This window comes from Opisthocomus hoazin, chromosome 2, assembly GCF_030867145.1.
Source record: "Opisthocomus hoazin isolate bOpiHoa1 chromosome 2, bOpiHoa1.hap1, whole genome shotgun sequence".
NCBI classification, from domain to species: domain Eukaryota; kingdom Metazoa; phylum Chordata; class Aves; order Opisthocomiformes; family Opisthocomidae; genus Opisthocomus; species Opisthocomus hoazin.
The window spans coordinates 39,309,737-39,334,139 of NC_134415.1; the positions used below are offsets into that span (position 1 = coordinate 39,309,737).

The 24,403-nt window shown below is 43.8% G+C and overlaps 1 protein-coding gene across 6 annotated transcripts; it reads left to right on the forward strand.

The window, feature by feature from the left end:
* Positions 1-612: 612 nt before the first annotated feature.
* Positions 613-24,008, forward strand: C1D (C1D nuclear receptor corepressor). Of its 6 annotated transcripts, none has more exons than XM_075413298.1 (7): positions 613-827; positions 1,142-1,343; positions 16,896-17,057; positions 17,463-17,609; positions 18,959-19,025; positions 19,479-19,534; positions 22,383-24,008. In XM_075413298.1, the coding sequence occupies exons 4-7, from the start codon at positions 17,463-17,465 to the stop codon at positions 22,557-22,559; spliced, it is 447 nt and encodes a 148-aa protein (XP_075269413.1). In that variant the 5' UTR covers positions 613-827; positions 1,142-1,343; positions 16,896-17,057; the 3' UTR covers positions 22,560-24,008. The 6 variants fall into 6 exon arrangements, with proteins under 6 accessions (XP_075269413.1, XP_075269417.1, XP_075269414.1 ...); XM_075413302.1 differs by having other exon boundaries at positions 1,142-1,189; XM_075413299.1 differs by lacking the exon at positions 16,896-17,057.
* The last annotated feature ends 395 nt before the right edge of the window (positions 24,009-24,403 follow it).

Here is a 24,403-nt window from a genome sequence, read left to right on the forward strand (position 1 = left end):
TCTGCCTCGCAGGACGCAGGCTGCAGACTTTAGTTACAATAGGAGGCAAAAGAGGTGTTTGGCTGGTGATGCCCATACTGGTGACGCAAACACTGCCTTCTGTTTTGTGATTTCTCAGAATGCGAATCTGCACAATACGGGTCTTATCTCTGGGAGCCACCGATGCGTCTGTACAGTCTCCCCGCCAGGGAGCTCTTGCAGTGAGTGGGGAAATACTAATCCACTGCATCCTGAGCCCAAATTTATTCGCTGAAATCTTGAGGAGAAACACATTGGGAATTTCAAGCAGCAGCGCTGTCAGGAACCAGCCCTAGCTGGAGGCTGACGATGCGTAGCGACAGTCGGGCCCGGCGCAAACCAGGCCTCTCCGGCGCGAAGGGACCCCCTCCCCGGCCGGGCTGTGCCTCCCCGCCTCCAGGGAGCCGCTGGAAGCGCCTGGGAGCAGCGGGAGACACGCTGGCTGTCCACCTCCTCCACCTGAGCCAGCTGGCAGCCGAAACGCGTCTTTTCTGCCCCGAAAGAGCGGCCCCATTCTTCGCGTCACAGGCGGAGACCGCTGTCGTCACCGTAACTGCGACGTCACCGGTATTCCGGCCGCACGCGGTAAACACGCGCCAGCCAGCGGGGGAGAGGGGCGTGCGGGCGCACCACAAGCCGTTACCTGCCGGGAAGCGGCACCACCCCTCCCCCCGCCCGGCCCCGCTACCCGGAGCCGCTGCGTGGCGACCGGCCCCTGGCGCCGACGTCACCGCGGCGCGCCGTGGGAGGCCCCGCCCTCTCGTCGCTGTCCCACGCGCGGCGCGCGGGCCTAGGCCGCCCGGCCGGAGGTAAGCGCGGCTGCTCCCGCCTCTCCCTTGTGCTCACCTCGCGCGCGGGGCTGCACAGGCGCTCCCCCCTCCCCGAGGTGGGCCTGTCCGCTCCCCTCCCCGCTGGGTGGCACGGCCCGAGGTTCGTGCGGCCGGCGGGCCCGGGCCAGGGAGCGGAGGGTCAGGCCTGCCGTTGGGGCAGACGTTAGAACCGCAGTCGGGTCGCTTCGAGCGGTTGGAGGGTTTTCCAGAGGCGTTTGAAGGGCGGAGTGGGGGGGTGTGCGCCGTCGGGAGTCAGAGTCCCTGATGGCGGGTGGGTCATCTCGACCCCGCAGGTTTTCAGTTTGCTGCGAGGAGAGGCGGAGGTGCGGCCGGCAGAAGAGGTGAGCGTCAAACCAGGGCGGCGTGCTGCGAGCGGCTGTCCTGCCTGGGTTCTCCAGCCTACGCCCAGCTCCGTTAGGAAAGCCGGTGACTGAATGCGTTCGGGAAGTCCAGTCAGAAGCTAAAATCCCACTTTGCCGTATCTCTAGAGGAGCGGTAAGGGGTTTCATCTTCCACAAAGAAGTGCCAGAGCAGGGGGTTTTGGTTCTAAACTGTGGGGAAGGCCTGAGTTCGTGCGCCTGTTTGCATCGCCTGGTGTGCACGTGATCAAGGAACCCGCCTGTGGCCAAGAGCTAAACTGGGCTTCCAGGGTGTGGAATTATTAGTAAAATTAAGGTTTTACATCTGAAAATTAAGTTTTATATGAAAAATGTAGCAGTGTTCGCCCATTGAGGAAAAGCATGAAATCAAAAGGAGCTCTGAGGATGGGACACAGGTGCCGCAGGCATGCGAGGAATCCGCTCACACAGCAACTCCCTGCAACATACCAGAGGATGGAGCGGAGTGGAGACTCCGTGGCCATGCTCCGTGATGATAAAGCGGGAAGAAATGGTTCTGTAGAACTGACAAGCAGCTCATCTGGTCCCCTGAGCCAACAGGTTTTTGAAACCTTGCCAAAGTGCTATCCTTTTGTGAATTTTGCTCATTTTCATATCATTTTAATACCAAAACACACCACCATCCCAAAGGCTTCCTGCCTCTGAGGTGCGACCACCCCTCTTCGAGTCTGCGCTCACCTTTAAATGTGAAGCGAGAGAATTTTACACCAATCATGATAAAAAGTATGTATGTCTACAGTCACTCAAACTCCACCTTAAAGGTAGAAAGGATATAAAAATAGCCAGGGAATTGGGGGATTTTTGGAGAAGATCTTCGGAGGAAAAGAAGATAACACCGTGAGCAAGTCAAGGGAAACTCCCCCTCAGACTGCCTCTGACAACCGGGATCGGCCGACAGGCTGAGCCTTGCTTCTCCTCCCCTTGGGATGCCTTGGATGAGACTTAAACTAAGCGCTTTTTTCTTGGGAATAGTTATAGCCAGGCTGTATTATTTATAATCTTTTCACGCGTTTTATATTTGCATGTGGTTTCTTGCAGACAGTCACTATCACCGGCAATTCAAAACAGCTCTATACCTGTTGCACAAATAAAACTGCACTGTTTAAGTAGCCAGTTGTCACAGTTTCTCACTGAACACGACCAAACGCGGCTGTGCCTGTTCATGAGCATGACTGGACTGAAGGTGCAGACTGCTATTAGTGTATCCAGAGTCGTGGTAGTTTAATATACATATTAAACGCGACTGGACTGGTAGTGGCAAATTGGACATCACTCAGAATTTAAACCTAGCCGCACCTAGCCTCTCACTTCGGTGAAGAGCATTAGAAAGCAAGGGGGTTTATTTTCTGCCAAATTAACGCGACACAGGGGAGCGGTAAGTCAGCGTTAAACAGTCCAAGCTCTTCTGCTGTCGCAGTCCCGAATGCGTGGACGCTCCTCCATGACTTCCCAGAACTGAGGGTCAAGCTGTATGGGGTACCGATTCTGGCAGTGAGCATAAACACAGTTTAATGTGTGACTTACCCATGAGGAGAATATGGACTACAGGCTTTTCAGCTGGCATGGTGCCTTGAGGAGGGCTGTACCTAGGCAGGTTGTACTGCAGGCAGTAAATGGTTACATTCTTGTTAAAAGGCAGTAAAATAGTGTTGCAACTGAAGGAGCCTTGAGAACTTAGTAATTGTTGTTAAGACGACCATGGCTTTCAAAGAGAAGTTTATATGTACAGGCCATGGTTAAAATAGTTCAGCAGCACTCTTTTCCCTTGACAGAAAGGAGGTGATACGTCAAATTACTAAGCTGAAGTACTTTGTAATTAAGTGGATCTTGTTACATTTCTCCCATGTGGCTGCAAAGGTGAAGATGTCCCCTTCCTATGCTTTGGCACAGCATCCTGACTGCAAGCTTACTAGCTGCTAGCAACTTAATAAAGGGACTTTGATTTGTAAATTATTCTAATTAAAAGGCCTCATTTTTGAGACAAACAAAAATGGAAAGACTTGATTGTAAAATAAATCAAAATTCAGGGCTACAAGGATGGTGAGGGGACTGGAGCATCTCCCCTACGAGGAGAGGTTGAGGGAACTGGGCTTGTTCAGCCTGAAGAAGAGAAGGCTGCGAGGGGACCTTATAAATGCCTACAAATATCTGAAGGGTGGGCGTCAGGAGGATGGGGCCAAGCTCTTTTCAGTGGTGCCCAGTGACAGGACAAGGGGCAATGGGCACAAACTGAGGCACAGGAAGTTCCGCCTGAACATGAGGAAGAACTTCTTCCCTCTGAGGGTGACGGAGCACTGGAACAGGCTGCCCAGGGAGGTTGTGGAGTCTCCTTCTCTGGAGATATTCAAGACCCGCCTGGACAAGGTCCTGTGCAGCCTGCTGTAGGTGACCCTGCTTCGGCAGGGGGGTTGGACTAGATGACCCACAGAGGTCCCTTCCAACCCCTACTATTCTGTGATTCTGTGATTCTGTGAAAATTGAAAGGCCTCTGGCACATTTCTGAATTTTAGAAATATAAAAGAACGCTTCCAATGTAAAATACTTGGATATTGTTAATCCTGTGGCAGTATGACCCTTGCTAAAGAAACACAAGGCTGTACCCCAGAACATGAGAAACTTGGAAGTGCTTATTAGAATTCTTAGGCTTCCTATCAGAAATGCAGTGCAGGAATCACACAAACCTTTCTGATAAATGTGTTTCTCTTTGAAGTGGTGTAATAAGTTTTGAAGACTCAATTCTTGTTTTGTGCACAGTTGGTCTGCTTTTCATATGAACTGCCTGCATTTAGTAAAGATTGTTTTTAGTGGCAGTGCTAGAAGATTGTAGGATGTATACGGAATGGAATGGTGAACTGAGAAAAACATAAATTCTTTTAAATAGATAAACAATGCACTGGAATGGTACTGGTCACCACAGCTCTCAGTAGATGCTGCAGAACCAGAGCTGGAAAAGGCAGCACAGACAGAACAAATAAAAGTGACTGCTGGAGCGAAGCTTGATACTGTTAACTTTAGAGATGATGCTGAGGGGATGTGATAACAGACTATGAAAGTTAAAAGGTTGCAGACTTTATTACCTTTGTCTGAGCTCTCTTTGTTCACTATTAAGTATTTGCTTTTCTCCATTCTTTATGCAGGCTTGCTATGAGGCATTCTGCAGGGCCTCGGGATACACTCCGTATTTAGTTACCTCTTCACCCAGGCAGCGTTGCCCGTTCATGCTGTTCTGTATCAGCTCCATTTTTCTGTGCTGGGAAATTGCTTGGGTTCCTCTTTTCTGGCTTCCTCTGTTCTCCTGTTTTTTTTTTGTTCTCCCATGTCAGGCTGTGCTTACTGCCATGCCTTTCTTCCTGTGCCGGGTGAGGGTGCCTCTCTGTTCTCCATCCTACATGTTTTATTTTATCTGTTTCAACCCCTGTGAAAATTCCATGTCCCCAAATGACTTTTCCCTATTACTTCCTCATTTCTGTGATTTTGCACATCCCTTTTCTTTGCTGATAGCAGATGGTCTCCTATTTGTCAGGTTATCAGCTGTTAAACTCTATTTAGGGGATAGGTGGAAAAGATTTTCCCTGTTTTTCTCCTGCATCAATAAGATTGATGCTTAGAACAGCTGCTGTGTTATGTTCAACCAAAAAATGGGTAAATATGCTTCTAATAGTTGAATAGAGTCTTGTTAGCACAGTCAAATAATGAGCTGCCAAAACCAGACTGGGGTCACTGTTCTAAACAGTCTTGAACTGAGCTGTGGTAGCATAGTCTGAGCGTGAGGGCTTTTATGGATACCTCTCGCTAAAAAATGTTCTGGACATACCTAAAGAAAGCTGCTTTTATCATTGTACATAAAGATGGATGTACTGACAGGTTGGAGCTGAACAAGAGCCAGGGTACGTTGGATTTGTTCAGAAGAGGAAATTACTATGTCATCAAATATGTGGAATCTAGGACAGCTGGTTACACTGCACAGAGCATAAAACTGTTCTACAAAGCATGCAAGTTGAAGATCTACATCAAGGCTGGTTTGTGTGGATATAGATGGGGCTCCAGTGAATACAGGTTGCTTACGCCAAGCTGAGATACCTGTTTTCTCACATGATATCCACCATGGGCTGAGGTGTAAGTGAGCCTCAAAAATGTTATTCCCTCCCTTTAAATTTTAGTCTTCTTTTAAGACAGATCAGAATAAACTTTGCAAATCCTTTGAGGCTCAAGAGACTTTATGTCAGTGGCATCAGCAAGACCCTGATGGCTGTGAGCTGTTTTGTAGGGTTCTTCTGTGCACGTTGAGATGCTGACTGGAGCCTAGCTTTGAAGGCAGGGTTAAAAATGATTTCTTGGCTGTTGCCCATTTGTAATATAGTGCAACTTGTGCATTGGGTAACCAGCATGGCTTAAGTTGGGATATTTTTAAGGGGATCAAGATAAGCCTGTTGGTGCATACTTGGTGTTTCATGGTAGGCTTAATTACTTTTGCAGTGGAAATCTTTCTTGCAAACAAGATTGTGAGTTGGCGTATCAAGACTGCTCTGACTAATTGTACTAGATGTGCTCTCCAGCTGTCCCAAGCTGGCTTGAAAGGCATTAGTAACAAAACAGATCTGTGGACACAGTGATGACTAGCAGGCAACAAAATATTTATTATGCAGCAATAATACTGAGGAGTCTCTGTTACAGATTAGAGCCTATCGTACTTAGAGTTTTGCAAATATGGAATAAAGAGTGGATTTCTCTGCCCAAAAGAGGTTTGTGATCAAAGAACTTAGTCATGATCTCTGGTAGCTTTAAATTTAAGATGTTTGTTCCTTGTTGTTCTGTTGTCCTACAGCTACAGCAGCGACCTACAGTGTTAGAGCAGAAGGGACATATCTGCTGCACTTGCACATCAGCTACTTTCGCTGCAGGTTGTGAGTCAGAACTCACGAGAGGGAGGACAGTGTCAGCTTTTTAGGAGCTGACAGAGACCGTTTGTCATATGGGTGTTCTTAACGCATTTGTTTCAAATTGGAGAGCATTTTTATATAAACCAAAAGGTTTTGGGTTTGTTTTGGTTTTCTTTATATAATCTGTAAATATCAGTTGAAAGGATGAATGTCTAACCTGATTTTTGTTAGATGAATCATCTGAAAAAATAAAAGGTCTGAGCTCAGTATGAAAGCAGGGCCTTCTAGTGCTTAAGAAATAGGTAAGAATTAACATGAAGTGTGAAGTGAGTTGCAATATTAAGCAGAAGGAAGGATGCTAAATTTCTTTTGTGTTTTCTGTTTGCATGTTACAAAATATTTCAGATACACCATTTTTATCCTGAACTTGGCATTTTTAATTCCAGTTGAAAACCTTGTGCATGATACTAACACTGAGCATTTTTTTAATTCTTTCGGAGTTTCCTATTGCTATGTTGATACATGCGTGTAGCTGCCATTACTTTCACTGTGCATCTTGAGCAAAATCTCTCATAGAGGTACCCAGGGCCTAGTTAGAGTTTGTATCTTTCAGTATGACAGGTGCAGTTTTGCTGTGGGGGTGGGGAGGAAGGGAGGTTTGGTTTTGTTTTTTTAAGCCAGCTGGCAATTACTTTCTAAGGCTTGTGTTAAAACACCAGATATATTCAAAGTTTATTCATAAAAACCACCTGCAAATTGTCTGCAGTTTCCCTTTTTCCTTTTCTTACCTTTGTATGCCAGTCATGGGTGTGCTGTTCTTGAAAGCTGTCTGCAGAGTTCTTCTCTTCATTCTCCTGAAAGATACATATGAAGATGGATGATTTTGCTGGTTGTGTTGTGCACAATCATCTGTATTTTTTTTGTTTTTATTTAAACTTCCTTAATACAGCATTTAACTCAGCTGGATCTTAGACCAATCACCACATTAGCGCTATGGCAAACTGCTTCTGATTGTCACCAATTTAGTCTTTTTTATACAGTCTTCAGAAGTGTCCTGGGTTTGGCCAGGACAGGGTTAATTTTCACCGGACTCCAGGAAGGGGCACAGCCGAGTGGGCTGACCCAACCCCAACCTGGCCAAACAGAGCCGGGTATTCCATACCATGTGCCGTCACACAGGGTTCCGGTGGGGGGGGCGGCGCGGCAAGAACTCACTCGCGGCTCGGGAGCGTGCGGCGGCGGTGCGGTCCGAGAGAGTGGGTCTGTTTTTGTCATGTTTTCTCCTTATCTGTATCGTTGTTGTTCCTGTTTCCCTCTGTTTGCTGTTCTGTTAAACTGCCCTTATCCCGACCCACCAGTTTTCTGCCTGTTTTCTTTCCATTCTCCTCCGCACCGCGGCAGGGGGAGGGGCGGCCCCGTGGCGCTTTTGTTGCCGGCGGCAGCCGAAACTAAAACATTTAATATTTGACGCCCAAACGTGGGGCGGGGATAACGGCAGGGCTGAGCAGTGGGTGTTAAAACAGCTTTCTTAGATTTTGTTATAATTTGTTGTACGTATTTACTGTGTTAGTTAAACGGTCACCAGTAAAAAATGTTGCTGACTTTGATCAGATGGCTCTGGTATTTGAATGCTTATTTGCAGTATGTATTCAATGCCGTGCTGTTCATCATAGCTGGGAAAAAGATCAGGATGATAATTTTGCTGTACTGTACGATATCGACTTATGACCTGATAACATCACTGTGCATGAAATTAGGCTTGTATTTGCATGCGGCACTGCGGTCATTTCCGTACCTCGGATCCTACGTTGTAGAATTTGTTAATAATCAAACCCAGTCTATGGGGAAAACCGAAGGGGATACCTTCCCCCACTCTTTCACCCCCCCCCCCTTTCCCTCAGGCTGGTCCTAACTGCTTTTGAGAATTTCAAGTACCTGTGGGATGCTCAGGCCAGCACTCTCCTATTGTTCTGCCTCCTGAATGGGTTTTGGGTCTTGTTTAGGGTTAAGCAAGTAGTTAAGAACATCGTGCAGAGACCTGCCCCGGGGCCAGATAGCTCTGAGTGGCTGGGTGTATGGGACAGCATGGGCAGGTGTCTAGAGCAGTGGGCACCCCTGATGTCTTTGAAATTCACCCCCGAACAAGTACAGAATCCGGACAAACTAGTAAAATATCTGCAAAAAGTGTGCTGCCACCCTGGGAACTCCAGAGACACACAAATCACCGCAATGTGCTGGGGTCTGGCCCACGCCTACCGAGCCCTGTTCAACCTGAATCAGTGCCCTAAAGGGGAAGGGGGGGGAAACGAAGCGGCAGGCACTGGCGCTGCCCTCCCAGCCGGCCCTGCAGCCCCTCCAGCCCAGCAGGCAGTCACAGCCCCCCCGACCGGCACTGCCGCTGCCACAGCTGCAGGGTCTGCCTCGGTTTCCCCAGCGGGCACAGCAGCTGCTCCAGCCCCAGCTCCAGCTGCAGGCATCGCAGCTGAGCCCAATGACCAACCTGTGCAGGTAGCAGTTGCCCTTGTAAAACTAAAGAAAGATGCAAAGAGAGCAGATCGCTCCGGGAGGGATGATGATGAGCCAGGGTCATCGCGGGAGATAGAGACAGAGATCATCACCCGGTCCCTGTCCCTGGGCGAGCTGTGAGACATGCAGAAAGATTTCAGCCGCCACCCTGGCGAGCACATTGCCACCTGGCTGCTGCGGTGCTGGGATAACTGGGCCAGCAGCTTGGAATTAGAGGGCAAGGAAGCCAAGCAGCTGGGATCCCTGGCCAGGGATGGGGGCATTGACAAGGCCATTGGGAAAAAGGAACAAGTCCTCAGCCTATGGAGGAGACTTCTCTCAGGCGTGAGGGAGAGGTACCCCTTCAGTGACGATTTTGTATGCTATCCTGGCAAGTGGACCAATGTGGAAAGGGGTGTTCAGTACTTGAGGGAATTAGCTGTGCGGGAGCTGGTTTACTGTGACACAGACGATGAGCAGGTACCCACAGACCCAGATGAACTCCAGTGCTCACAATCCATGTGGAGGAAGTTTGTGCGGAGCTCACCATCCTCACATGCCAACTCACTGGCAATAGTAGACTGGAAAGGTAAAGAGGCACCAACAGTGGATGAGGTGGCTGTCGGACTCCGGCAATATGAGGAAAGTCTCTCTTCCTCCCTTGTCTCAGCTGTGGAGAAACTGGTCAAGCGACTAGAAAAGAATATGTCCTACTCCCCACCTGTACGGGCCAGTGTCTCAGCTATTAGGGGCAAGCATTTCTCTGCTCAGGAGAGGGAATACAGAGGCTATACATCCCGGGGCACCCTGTGGTTCTACCTGCGTCACCACGGAGAGGACATGAGGAAGTGGGATGGAAAACCCACCTCAAGTCTAGAGGCACGAGTGCGTGAGTTGCGAGGTAAAATAATCACAAAAGGGGATTCTGTTAGGAAAAATGCCGCTCCAGTTTCCAGCAGCCAGCTCTCCAGGCCAGGTAGGCAGTTTGATCTTGATTCCGATCCTCTGGAGGGGACCTCCAAGTCTTTTTTACAGCAGGTGAGCAGCAAATTCTCTGACCAGGATTAGAGGGGCCCTGCCTCCAGCCAGGGGGAGGCAAGGGACAACCGTGTTTATTGGACGGTGTGGATTCGGTGGCCTGGCACGTCAGATCCACAAGAGTATAAAGCTCTAGTGGACACTGGTGCACAGTGTACTTTAATGCCATCAGATTTCCAAGGGTCAGAGTCCATTTGCATTTCTGGAGTGACAGGGGGGTCCCAAGGGCTGAGTGTATTGGAGGCTGAAGTGAGCCTCACTGGGCAGGAGTGGCAGAAGCACCCCATTGTAACTGGCCCCGAGGCTCCGTGCATCCTTGGGATAGACTATCTTAGGAGAGGCTATTTCAAGGACCAAAAGGGGTATCGGTGGGCTTTTGGCATAGCTGCTTTGGAGATGGAAGAAATTAAACAGCTGTCCATTTTGCCTGGTCTCTCGGAGGATCCTTCCGTTGTGGGGTTGCTGAGGGTTGAAGAACAATAGGTACCCATCACAACCACAACGGTGCACCAGCGACAGTATCGTACCAACCAAGACTCCCTTCTCCGCATTCATCAGCTGATCCGCCAGCTGGAGAGTCAAGGAGTGATCAGCAAAACTCGCTCACCCTTGAATAGTCCCATATGGCCAGTGAGAAAAACTACTGGAGAGTGGAGACTGACAATAGACTACCGTGGCCTGAATGAAGTCACACCACCGCTGAGTGCTGCCGTGCCAGACATGCTAGAACTTCAATATCAGCTGGAGTCAAAGGCAGCCAAGTGGTATGCTACAGTTGACACTGCCAATGCATTCTTCTCCATCCCTTTGGCAGCAGAGTGCAGGCCACAGTTTGCTTTCACCTGGAGGGGCATCCAGTACACCTGGAATTGACTGCCCCAGGGGTGGAAGCACAGTCCCACCATTTGCCATGGACTAATCCGGACTGCACTGGAAAAGGGTGAAGCTCCAGAACATCTGCAGTACATCGATGACATCATTGTATGTGGTGACACCGCGGAGGAAGTTTTTGAGAAAGGGGAGAAAGTAGTTCAGATCCTTCTGAAAGCTGGTTTCGCCATTAAGCGAAGTAAAGTCAAGGGACCTGCGCAAGAGATCCAGTTTTTGGGGATAAAATGGCAGGATGGGTGCCGCCAAATCCCAATGGATGTCATCAACAAAATAGCAGCTATGTCTCCACCAACCAGCAAAAAGGAAGCACAGGCTTTCCTGGGTGTTGTGGGTTTTTGGAGGATGCACATCCCAGATTACAGCCAGATTGTAAGTTCTCTGTACCACGTGACCCGGAAGAAGAATGATTTTGAATGGGGCCCTGAGCAACGACAGGCATTTGAACAGATTAAATGGGAGATAGTTCATGCCGTAGCCCTTGGTCCAGTCCGGTCAGGACTAGACATTAAAAATGTGCTCTACACCGCAGCCAGGGAGAACGGCCCAACCTGGAGTCTCTGGCAGAAAGCACCAGGGGAGACTCGAGGTCGACCCCTGGGGTTTTGGAGCCGGGGATACAAAGGGTCTGAGGCCCACTATACTCCCACTGAAAAAGAGATTCTGGCAGCGTATGAAGGCATTCGAGCTGCTTCAGAAGTGGTCGGCACTGAAGCACAGCTCCTGCTAGCACCATGATTGCCGGTCCTGGGCTGGATGTTCAAAGAGAGGGTCCCCTCTACGCATCATGCCACCGATGCTACGTGGAGTAAGTGGGTCGCGCTGATCACCCAGCGGGCCTGAATGGGAAACCCCAGTCGCCCAGGAATTTTGGAGGTAATCATGGACTGGCCAAAAGGCAAAGATTTTGGAGCATCGCCAGAGGAGGAGGTGACACATGCTGAAGAGGCCCCACTGTATAACCAGCTGCCAGAAGATAAGAAACAGTATGCCCTGTTCACGGATGGGTCCTGTCTCATTGTGGGGAAGCAGCGGAGGTGGAAGGCTGCTGTATGGAGCCCTAGATGACAAGTCATGGAAACTGCCGAGGGAGAAGGTGAGTCCAGCCAGTTTGCAGAGGTGAAAGCCATCCAGCTGGCTTTAGACATTGCCAGTCGAGAGAAGTGGCCAGTGCTCTATCTTTACACCAACTCCTGGATGGTGGCCAATGCCTTGTGGGGATGGCTGCAGCAATGGAAGAAGAACAAGTGGCAGAGCAGAGGCAAACTCATCTGAGCTGCCCCGCTGTGGCAAGATATTGCTGCCTGTCTGGAGCAGTTTATTGTAAAAGTGCATCATGTGAATGCCCATGTCCCTAAGAGTTGGGCCACTGAAGAACATCAAAACAACCACCAGGTGGATCAGGCTGCCAAGACTGAAGTGGCTCAGGTGGATCTGGACTGGCAACAGAAGGGTGAACTCTTTATAGCTCAGTGGGTCCATGACACCTCGGGCCACCAAGGAAGAGATGCAACATACTGATGGGCTCGTGACCGAGGGGTGGACTTGACCATGGACACCATCACACAGGGTATCCATGAATGTGAGACATGCGCTGCAATCAAGCAAGCCAAGTGGGTAAAGCCTCAGTGGTATGGAGGACGATGGCTAAAATATAAATATGGGGAGGCTTGGCAGATTGACTACATCACACTGCCACAAACCCACCAAGGCAAGCGCTATGTGCTCACAATGGTGGAGGCCACCACCGGATGGCTGGAAACCTACCCTGTGCCCCATGCCACCGCCCGGAATACCATCCTGGGCCTGGAAGAACAAGTCCTGTGGCGACATGGCACCCCCGAAAGAATTGAGTCGGACAACGGGACCCACTTTCATAACAGCCTCATAGACACCTGGGCCAAAGAACACGGTATCGAGTGGGTATATCACATCCCCTACCATGCACCAGCCTCTGGAAAGATCGAGCGGTACAATGGGCTGCTAAAAAACACTTTGAGGGCAGTGGGGGGTGGGACTTTCAAAATTGGGATACCCATTTAGCAAAGGCCACCTGGTTGGTTAACACTAGGGGATCCACCAACCGGGCTGGTCCTGCCCAGTGAAAACTTCAGCGCCCCGTAGAAGGAGATAAAGTCCCTGTAGTGCATATGCGGAACATGTTAGGGAAGACAGTTTGGGTTAGTCCTGCCTCGGGCAAAGGCAAGCCCGTCCGCGGGATTGCTTTTGCTCAAGGACCTGGGTGTACCTGGTGGGTAATGCAGAAGGATGGGGAAGTCTGATGTGTACCTCATGGGGATTTGATTTTGGGCGAGAATAGTCCATAAATAAATTGTATAAAGTTAATTGTTAAATAACCCTGTCACTGTCTGTTATCACTGTTATAATTGTTATGTGTTGTACCAGTAGTAGCATAGTAAGAATCTTCCAGATTAAAGAAGGATGGACTTTTTTGATGAAAACCTAGCAGAGCACAGCGATAATGGAACTGGACCTGGTTTTCAACAACTGGCATCCAGCAACTTCATCAAGATCAACATCTCCTGCAGACTGTGGGCACGGGCCGCACCAGATATATCAGCCGTGAGCTCTGGATGCAGCAAGTGACCGCCCATCACCACACATCACCTCTCCTGCCACGGAAGACCATTATGACAGATGGAGCCTGAAGTCATGGATTAAATGAACTCAACGGACACTTTAGAGTGATGATCCATAGACTAAGGGAATGATATCTGGAGACAGGAGAAGTGGTGGCGATGAACTGGACAATGGGGCACCTGGGCATGACGTAGATGGTATGGAATAAGGGGTGGATAATGTCCTGGGTTTGGCCAGGACAGGGTTAATTTTCACCGGACTCCAGGAAGGGGCACAGCCGAGTGGGCTGACCCAACCCCAACCTGGCCAAACAGAGCCGGGTATTCCATACCATGTGCCGTCACACAGGGTTCCGGTGGGGGGGGCGGCGCGGCAAGAACTCACTCGCGGCTCGGGAGCGTGCGGCGGCGGTGCGGTCCGAGAGAGTGGGTCTGTTTTTGTCATGTTTTCTCCTTACCTGTATTGTTGTTGTTACTGTTCCCTCTGTTTGCTGTTCTGTTAAACTGCCCTTATCCCGACCCACCAGTTTTCTGCCTGTTTTCTTTCCATTCTCCTCCGCACCGCGGCAGGGGGAGGGGCGGCCGTGTGGCGCTTTTGTTGCCGGCAGCAGCCAAAACTAAAACAAGAAGATGACATATTTTCTCTTGCTTTCTCCTTTTCGTATTTGTGTCTTTTCTGAGGTTCGTAATGTCTGATATTTCCCTCCATTCCGTTTTTGCAGGTGGAGTGTACTACTTGCTCTGATTTATACTGTGTTGACTGGAGAGAAAAGAAGGTGTTCCTTGTTTTCAGAATATTGAGAAATTTTCCACCTGTGGAAACTTATAAGACAATTTTTGATCAGACTTAAATGCAATGAATAAGTTTTCTCATGAAAATGGTTTACTTTTGTAATTTAAACCCCTTTTGTTCCTCAAATATATTTTCATTTTATGCTGTTTTCCCAAAAACTACATGGCCGTTGTTGAGCTCAGGGTTAAAAGGGAAAGCTGTTTCTGGTGGATTGATGTTATGAAGTCATACCACGTTTTTCATCACTATTTGTTTGCCTCACTGTCCTTAATCAAAGTGGGCCTTTTCTCTTGTGTTTTATGTTTATGCGTTATGAGCTTTCCTTTGCATTCTTAAAATTAAAGATCTTATAAAGTATTATCATCATGAACACAACCAGAGATTGTGTTCTGCATCATAAGTGTTACCACTTGATAATGAAAATGCTGTCTTATCCTTGTTTCCCTTAGACTTCCTCATTATTCACATGCTTACACAGCAAGTATTTTCATAAATTCTCTTATCTGAATATTTGTACTGTTCTTAATTTTTTTAAGCGGAATCTGTGTGCCAAATAAAATTTGGTTGAAACTCAATAAATCCAACAGAGAAAACCGGTGTAGTAAACATCAACTCTAGGAACTGAAATAAATTTCTACTTGTTCAAAATGTACAGAGAAACACTTGTAAAACTTGAGGAAAATCTTGTTTGTGGTTTAATAACTGAAACATAACTACTGAGGGCAGTATAGCCTTTAGGTATGTTTAGAGAGTCACTGATGTTGTCCTAGTTCCTTCCATCCTTGGCTTTGTCATTCTATAGGTGTAGAATGTAATTTTACAGGTGCAGTCTGTATTTTGATTTTGGCAGAAACAGTTTTGTGGAGTTTCCAGTGTACATGTTTTCTAGTGTAGTGTAAGTTTGTTCTTGTTTATTTAATGTTATCAAAACTGTTCTAGGCTATTGACTGCTGTCTTATTGTTCGCATGTGCCAACAGTGTAACATGTCCTGCTTAGAGATTAGTAATGCTGAAACAACAGTCTAATGACAAGAGAGGTCCCTACACAGCACGAGTAGGAACTTGCTAGTTCCTGTTGAAATGAACTGAAAACCCAAGTTCAACAAATTCTTCCCCCTTCCTGGGCAGAAGGAGCGAACTTACCAATGAGGGATACTGTACACGGCCTAATGTGCAGCCTTGTTCCATTGAAGGTTCATGCATTTTTTTTTTTTCCCTTTCCTTGCTAATTGACAGCATCAAGTAAATACTTTGTGAAACAAGGGCAAATTTAATTCTTTCTGTTTCATGAGACAGCAATTGTAGAAAAATGTATTTTGGACTGTTACAGATGTAACCTTTTGTTCTATCTTCCTATTCTTTCTCTGTCTCATTCTTTAGGTTTATCTTGGGATATTGGAAAGAGTATCATATATGCTCTAGTGGCTGTTTATCCTTGCAACTGCTGTAAAATAGCTCAGTTTAGTTTTGATTGATAACACATTCCTGCTGCAGGAGTTTGTTGGTGTTTGTTTATTTTCTTGCAGTTGCTGGTGCTGGATGCCCTGATAAAGGGAGAGAGAAAAGTTTGACTTTATTGTTACGTTCATGCATGTCCATCAAATTAAGACCATAGTAGATTAAGTATTGTAGTGATGGTAAACTCTGTAGATGATTGTTTGATTGGATTACACCTCTCTCCCTGTATGTATAAGTACAGTAAATGAGTATTGACAGATGCCTTCTAAACAAGCTTAATTGTTTTAACAGCTGGGAAAATGTAGTTTCTTCTGTAGCTTTGAGTATTTTTTTATGCTGTATTATATGACTAAAAGTTAATCACAAACATTGTTTCTGGACTCTTAATCAAACTAACAAGGGTGATTATAATGCAGGTGGCCAGGACAGAATGAAACACAAACAATACTATCATAAATGGCAGAAATAATTGTATTTGCCATTCTGTTGGCAGCATCTTGTAGGTCCAGCTCAGCTTTCTTGCTTAGGTCTGCTGCAGCTGACTGAAACAGTATTTACATGTGTGAGTTATATGCTGGGGTAGAGCGGGGACCTTCAACATGTCATGGTTAGCATTGTGATTCTGAAAAAGAGCTCTGACCAGGACGAAAAGTCATGCAGCTGAGCAGGATTATAATTCTAAACCATGCAAACAACAGCAGTGAAACTGGACTTGTTAACTGGCTGATCATATTTCTGGAATCATGCTGGTGCGGTTAAAACTGGAGTTGCAGACAACCTCCACACTGTTTTTCCTCCCAGTCTTTCTCCTGTTTGACCTCCAGGAGACAATATAAATAAAAAGAAACCTCTCTCACACATACCACGCTCTTGCCAGGAAAAGGGAAAGATCAAATCTTTATCTAAAACAAACTCCAGTGATGTGACAGCTGTCTGCTGTTTGCTTGCTGTTTGCACTGCCTGTGTGGTTTGGTGTGCATCAGATTTTCACAGCGCAGTTTCTCCAGTTTATGTTCCTGCCCTCTGTACTCAGCGGCTGGGCAGTGGGATTATTGCACTGATCCTAAATAGGAAAGACTGCAGTGATCCAGGTGCTCCCACTGTTCTTGATGCAGCTTGCCAAAGGAGCAGGAAAATTATGTATTTCTTCTTTGCTTATAATGTTCAAAAAGTTGTTGCTCCATCAGTAGGAGTTGTAGAAAATAACACAGCTTTAAGTAACTTTAACTCCCCAAGATAGTATGTGACTTATGATTTGAGAGGAATTAAAAGTATTGATTGTAACCAGCAGCCAGATGGCTTGGCAGTAGCTGTGCCATGTTACCATGAAAGCTGGGATCAAAAAAGGAGTGCTTTGGGATCTTTCACATCTTTGCTTACCTCACTGTTGCTGTGCATAGATGTGTCTACAAGATTTCCAGAGTATTATGAAATCCCCAAATCAACTCTACTGTTAGAGTAATATCGCGCATTATAATACCCCATAGACAACTCAGAAAACTGGATAGAGGATTCAGAAGAATTCTTGGACCAACTCCTGAATTTAGCATTGGAAGATGTAACTGACCGTGACACAACTGGTGCTGTGTAACTGCTTTAAAGCTGAAGTAATGTCTGCTCCTAAGACAGGCTGAAGCCGTATCCCGTGGGTGGGTTGTTTTCTTTTTTTTTTTTTTAGTGTCCTGCCTGTTGCTTCATGTAGCTTTTTATATTCTGTGATTTATAGAGCACTTCTTTTAAACAAGCAAATAATTTTTCTATCACAGACCATAAAAGCTGAATACTGGTTTGGGACCATTACAAGAATAGAATCTACAGTCCTGTCATTTGTAATGCTCCTTCACGCCATTTTGCACAGCAGTTAGGAGATATCCCTGAAAATATAGGACCGTTAACTGTGTCACTATTGACATTACATACTAGAACTCTTCAGAAGTAGGCAGTTCTTACAATGTTTAATGAATGAGTGCTAATGCTTTTTATTGTAAAATACAGTCTTTTGACTCTGAAGGGACTTAATGAAAAGGATTATTAGTTGTGTTTCCTCTTTCCAGATGGAAATGTCAGAAGATGATATTAATACAGAAGAATACCCTACTGAAATTCATGATTATCTTATAGCATTTGAAAAATCTCTTGGTTCTGTAGATGAGGTGCTGAAGACAATGATGGCAACTTCTAGGAGTGAGCTTCTCCAAAAGGTAATCTTCCTTTTGACAGCCTTTTTGTTATTAGTACAGGAACACCTGGGAATCCAAACTGAAATAAAAAGGCCTGTTAGGCTAGCCGCTGCACAGAGAAATAACAAATATGACACTTCCTACCCTTGCTAACTAATATTTGAAATTCTTACATTTCTAGGATATCCAGATGGTCTTACAAACTAAACAATGAAATACGTGCACTTCCAAGCTGAAAAGTGATGATCCTATCATTGAGCCATTTAAGTAGAGGACATTCTAGTTTATTCCTCACCTTTCTTAAAGCGCATGCTGAGTGCTCTTTCATAACGGAGAGTTCGTTCACATTTTTGTCCAAGACCTGTTCACAACAAACTTAATGGTACTTGGTATATCCAGAAGGATGTAAAAGTGAATTGACAGCAGTGAGAATTGATCTGATTCTAGAAGTCTAGACTTGCAGAACCTGGTGCTTGAAAAATTGAGCTGTCTCCTCTAGCTATGTTATAAGCACAAGTCTGTAAAATGTGGGTTTTTTTCAGGGCATAAAGACACAGCAAGGTACTGCCTGAAGACTTGATACAAGCCTCTCTATCTTTTAACATTTAAAGTCTAACATGTAATTTCTTTCTTTAGGGCAAGAAAAAGCCAGCACATGAGGGAACTTCTTTATCCTCTGAGGATTTCTAACACAAATAAATTATGAAGAAAACAGTCTTGACAACACTGATCTTTTGACAGTATCCATGTTAGACCTAGTGAGCTGTACAATGATGTTATCAGTGTCTGGAAATCCTATAGGACTAAAATAATAAATTGACTTTGACAGTCGAGTAAAAAAAAAAAAAAATCCCTCATTATCTTTATTCTTCCTTTGCTTTACAGCCCTAAGTATTCCAGCATGCATTGAACAGTCTGCCATGTGTAGTGTTAATGTTCATTGATTGTCTGTAAAATGCTATATTCCCGTTTGAGCTTCAGCAATCTTAAGACCTTTTTTTTTTTCCTTCTTCCATTTATAGCAAAAACTATTCTGAATTCAGTTGCTGTGGAGAAATAGGGACTTAGTTCTGACTGTGAGATCAGTGGTCTGAGAGCTACATGTCAAGAGATTTTTGTGCTTTTGGCTGTATGGGACTGGCATTTAACATCAGACCGGGAAAATGACATGGGTGCTTGCAGAGGAGAGAATGGTTCTGTGATGGCATGGAAATAGGCATAGACATGGTCTCAGGGAACTTGTGCAAATGTGCTCATTTGGTTTGTACTTTTTTACGAATACATTCACAATTATAAAATGTGCATTTTACTAAAATCTGTGCACATCTTGCTTAAAAATATGCAAACGTGGTGGGTTTTTTTCGTTCCAGTTAGAACCTCTTGAGCAAGCAAAGCTGGATTTGGTTTCAGTCTACACGTTAAATTCAATGTTCTGGGGTAAGTATATGGTAGGAGGAAACAGTAGTATTTATTATTGTAATTTAAACACGTTCTAGACAGCTGCAAACATTAAAGAATCATATTTCATAGCCAAATAATTAGAAACTTCTAATTACCATGAAGACCCAAATTATTGACATCCGTGGGGTAAATGATGTTGAAACTCCAAATCAAAAATTGATATTTTCAAAAGCTGACTTTGGACATTCATGAGGATGTTTCTTTCTGGTTTTTTTCATGGCTTTTAAGGACAGAAAGTTTAACCATGCTGGTATTTTTTTTTTTAGCTACAATATTTGATGATAATAGTTTGTCAGATACCTAACAACACAGTTAACTCAATTCTTATTAATTGTTTTGTGTGGCAACTACAGTTTTCCTATGTGACTTATTTGTTGGGTCTTCAGTCATGAAGCCTTCAGTTTCAAAAACCCATGTGTTTTCTTGTAGTATACTTGGCTACTCAGGGAATCAATCCAAAGGAACATCCAGTGAAACACGAACTGGTAAGATTCTTACACTGCATACACTGTAATATCATACTTGCCCAGAACAGTTAACTCTCATAGAAGTAAAAAATGTTTATATCTATGTTTAAAATCGATATGCTGCCATAATAGCACGCATATGCTACATGGTGTTATGTATCTGTTCATATGCCCTGCTGGGCTCTCTAAATTAAGAAAGTTATATTTTTAGTTCCAAACAGTACTGTTTAAAGCAAAGTTGTAAAGTCGTCTGAAATTAGAAAAGAACAAGAAGATGAATGGTGTCATCTTATCTTTTCTCCACTTTTGTTTGAGAATTGGATTCTGAACAGAGCAGCTTTTCACTTGTCTCTCTGTTAAATGGAAAAATGTTACATGTCTGATAATAATTTATAACTTCCAGTATGGCCTTTTTTTTCTTATAAATACTTGGAATCATGTTAATCTCTGAGGCTGCCTTTTCTTACTTTTGTATGACTCTAAAAGTGTAGTGTGGTTGATTTACTATCAAAGACGGGAAAGAGCCCCCCTCCCCCTTGCAAGTCCTCCATTAATTCATTTTCTCAGCAGTAAAGAATCCAGTTCAGCAACAAAGCTAAAAGCTTTTTTGGCACCAGTTTTATGTATATTGTCCAGTAATTCTGCATTAGTGACATATTTACAACCTATAATAAATCTTTTAGGTTTGTCTTTATATTCCATTTAGATGCATGACTACAGTATAGAAGGCCGGCTATCTTGAAAATTCTGCTGACTTAAAGAATTGAATCATTTAGCCTGAAGAAAAAATAGAAATCAAAACTTATAGCTATGCATTTTAATTCCTGTATAAATGAAAATATTAAATCTGGGCAATCGTAAAATACTTAGCTTAAATGTAATCCTTACATAACCAGCGGAACGGAAGATAGGACTGAAAAATATAAAAGTTAGTCTGAATAACAAGAATATTTCTATTTTTAATTTTGTGAGGTTTTCAGTAGTCTAGACTGTATCATATTAAAAGATGGATCAGTTAATATTTTATGAGCTTTCAGTCAGTTTCTTGTTCCTCTTATATAGTGTCTGAATATTGTGTTAATTTAGCAATACTAAAAACTAAATTTTCTCTTCTGCTGTGGATGTTTTATGCTGGTATTTTACTTCACAATTGCCAGTCATTTTAACTCTGAAGAATGAGTGAATTATCATAGGCTAGATTCCTATCCAGTTCTCTTTTCCTTTTACATGTATCAAGGTGAATGAATGCACATTCCTTCCTTCCAGGAGCATTGTGATGTTCTTATTCATGTGGAAAGGGAATAAAAAAAGACTTTGTCACGATTGTTTTGTTTTTGGAATTGCTCTCCTTGTGTACATACAGGGAATACCTGGGGATTCAAATAGTATTAATAAAACTCACATTCAAGCTATCAGAGTTCATTTCTTTTGTCACGTTGACATTTGTCAGCTCCTTTTTCCCATGTTGATACATGTAGGTTTGCCATCTGTTCTCATTAGCCATCTCAGTCACCAAAGAAATATTACAGTCTATCATGATTTCAGACCCTGTAAAGCTCTCCTCATTAAAGCTATGTTTTTGATACGGAAAGAGTGGCCAACCTTTTGGCACATCAGTGGCTTATAATGGTCATTGAAGAATGGAAAATCACTTCTGTAGTGTAGGTCTCTTAACTTTTGTTCCAGATTCAAAAAGCTGTCAATGGCTGTGTGAGAAATGTGTGGGTTACATAAAAACAACGTTTATTTAGTTAGCAGTGTGTTCTGTTAATCCACATTAATCATTTGGCTATCAGGTAGAGCGCTACGTATATGTATGTATATGTATGTTACTGTTGTCTGTTGTTTGTATTATAGTAACACCAAAAGGCCTTAGAGTTGAAGGCTATATTAGGCTAAATATGTAGACGTGAAATTGATCAACCAAACTTTTATAAATTTTACAAAATTACTGTAAGTATCCTCTAGTCAGTGGAGAAGCAGGCATTTAACACAGGGTGATTCCCATCTTAGAGGGGTTTAGTTACACTCTCAAAATGATTTTCTCTCTTGATTGCAGAAGTAGATGAGAATGAGTAGGTGCATAAATGTGATTGTTAAGCTGGGAGGGTATACTTAGGTGGGGCGGAATCCAAGCCAGGTTTTGGTCACAAGAACCTGAAGACACCAAGAGTGTGTAGTAGGCTCAGATGGCAAGAAAGCATCCCCTCACTTGATGGAATGGCAATGGAAGCAGGCTTTTTTTGTTATTTATGGTCGTAAAAGGAACTCTAATACTGCTGGAAATTCATTCGGCTGCCTTAAATAGGTTCTTTGAGAAGCCCCCTTGACCATTTCAGGATCTTAACCACAAGACTTCTGTGTAGTTGCATGTGTAATGCTTTTAACATCTCTGATTTTGTGTAAGATGCTTTTTGGCTTTGCTTGGACATGCTGAATTTTCTTTTTTTTTAGACAGTAATCAGACAGTATAATTCACCTATAAGTAGGTCAAACATCTAAGTATTATTTTGCCATCTTTATGTAGGCCAAACTGAGTTCAGTATTTTGCTTTCTAACTTTGCTTGCAACAACAGTTCTTGTCTCACTGTAAATTAGATGTAGAATTTTCAACTCTGTAGGAATTTGTGTTCCTGTGATGGTTGATGTCATGCAAATTAGTATCATAGGTACCCATGATGGAAAATCTGCTAAAGAGGAAGCCTCAAGTTTGCAAAGAGCCTGGTGTATATATTGAAATGATGCTATTTTTCTAGATATTATAGTTATAGAAATGTACAGTATGGAGAGCTTCTATTAATTGATTTTATTTTAGCAGCAATCTTGGACAAGGGCGTGAAATATTTTTTCCTTTTTTTTTCCCTAGGAGAGAATAAGAACATACATGAACAAGGTGAAAGAAATAGCAGACAAGAAAAAGGCATCCAAACTCAATAAAGGAGCTGCTTCTAGATTTGTAAGAAATGCACTCTGGGAACCAAATGCTGAAAATGATCATACCTCCAAAACTCCTGCTAAAGGAAAAAAGAGAAAGATGGACTAAATTTTTGCTTCCCATTATATAAATTAGAGAAATTTAGAACTTATTTTGAAATATGTTTTGCATACTGTATGCACCTTTCAGAGGTGCTGTATAGCAACATCTTCATGAAGTTATACTGAAGTATTTTACAGGATTGTATTTTTTGTGGAACACTTGTTACCGAGGTGGTTGCATTAGATGTGTATCTGAAAGTGCCATTTGGTGTGAGAGAAGTAATATTTCATTATTCAAATGATAATGATATACACTTGCTAGTAAATAGATACTAGTGATGTTTTGCTCATAATGTCTAAGAATTCCATTTTTTTACTGCTGAATGATTCACACTTTTTTATATGTCCTTAATCTCCTGAATATTAAAAAGTCTCAAACAGTGCTGTCCAGTCTGTGGTGTTTATGCAAGAGCCATGTTTACTTTATCACCACATCATTGTGTGAAATGCTGTATTTGTAGAGTTTTGTAAGGTTTATTCACTGCGCTAAACTGTTTCCTTTTCAGCTTCTGAACTTGAATATATGCCATATTCCTTTACTTCTGTTGACTCTGAGAAAACAGAGCTTCAAGGGCCACAAGCAAACAGCTTGGATTCCACTCTAAGCCACTGTGTCTAATCAATGCAAAAAATAGGTATCTTCAAACAGCAATTTGTAGGGCCCAAAAAAAGGAGCAAGCCGAGGACAGCTATTGGGAAACAGCACACGCAGGAACTTGATTGGAATTTTGGCTGCAGTGCTCATTGCTTACTGCTGACACTGTGAGAGAGAAATGTGCTCTGAGGTAGTAGGAGTATGGTCATGTGTTGTGACTTCTCAAATCTTCATCTAGGAAAGCATTCTCTGGTGCAATAAAAACTACTGCTTTGTTTTGCAAATATTGTTTGTTTTCCACAAAATGTGAAGCTTAGTCATTTAGGAGAGGAGGTGTGTTAGTTTCTTCAGAAGACATTCACTAATTCATTTTTCAATACACTGCAAAGCAAAACTCAGCCCAAAACCTATTTAACAATTAGCAGTAACCTAACTAGTTATGAAGGAAAAATAAACAATTTAGTTCACAAAAATGCAGTTTGGGTAGCAGTCTACAAAACTGGTTGGGAAATACTGTTAGTGTGAAAGGCTAAATGGTTAGAACAAATGAATCCAGTATACCTATGGTACTGCAAGCTGAATGATGTACACTGGATGGTTACTGTCCTTACAGAGTTGTACTGCATCATACAATGCAGAATATGGACTAAATTGATTAGGTGTTAAAATGAAGGTTCTCTTGTCATTGACTATCTAAAAATACATATATTTGAAAGTAAAAGTTTAACACATTGAAAAGTTTATTAAACTCAAATAATTGTTGCATGTCTCTAGAAACTTTTTCAGTGACTGGTATGAATTTACAGATTTTTGTTTATGATAAACTCTTTGAATAAAAAGCAGTTCATTCAATCCAACTAACAGCAGAACTTGCTTGTAGATATTTTTATATAGGTACCTAACTTTGCTGCCTCAAATCTACAGGGCTGCTCATGTGAGTATGCATGTCAAAGGCCCAAAAACACTTGCCAGCTGAAAGCTAAAATGAGAATGCTTTATTTCTACAGGTTAATGCCAGTTATGCCAAACAAAAGAGCTGTTGGACTCAGGAGTCTTTTTTGTGCAATTAAAGTTAAAAATGCAAAAGAGCCAAAGTGTGTTCTTGACCAAAGACAGCAACACTCGTGTAAAGCAGTTCTTCTCTTGGTGTGCTTGGAAGGCTTGCACAGAGTTTGTTTAGAAGTCTGTGTGTCCTGTTTTGTACCCCTTTCAACCTGATACTGCAAATGATAGCTGTAGACTATAAACAGACTTCT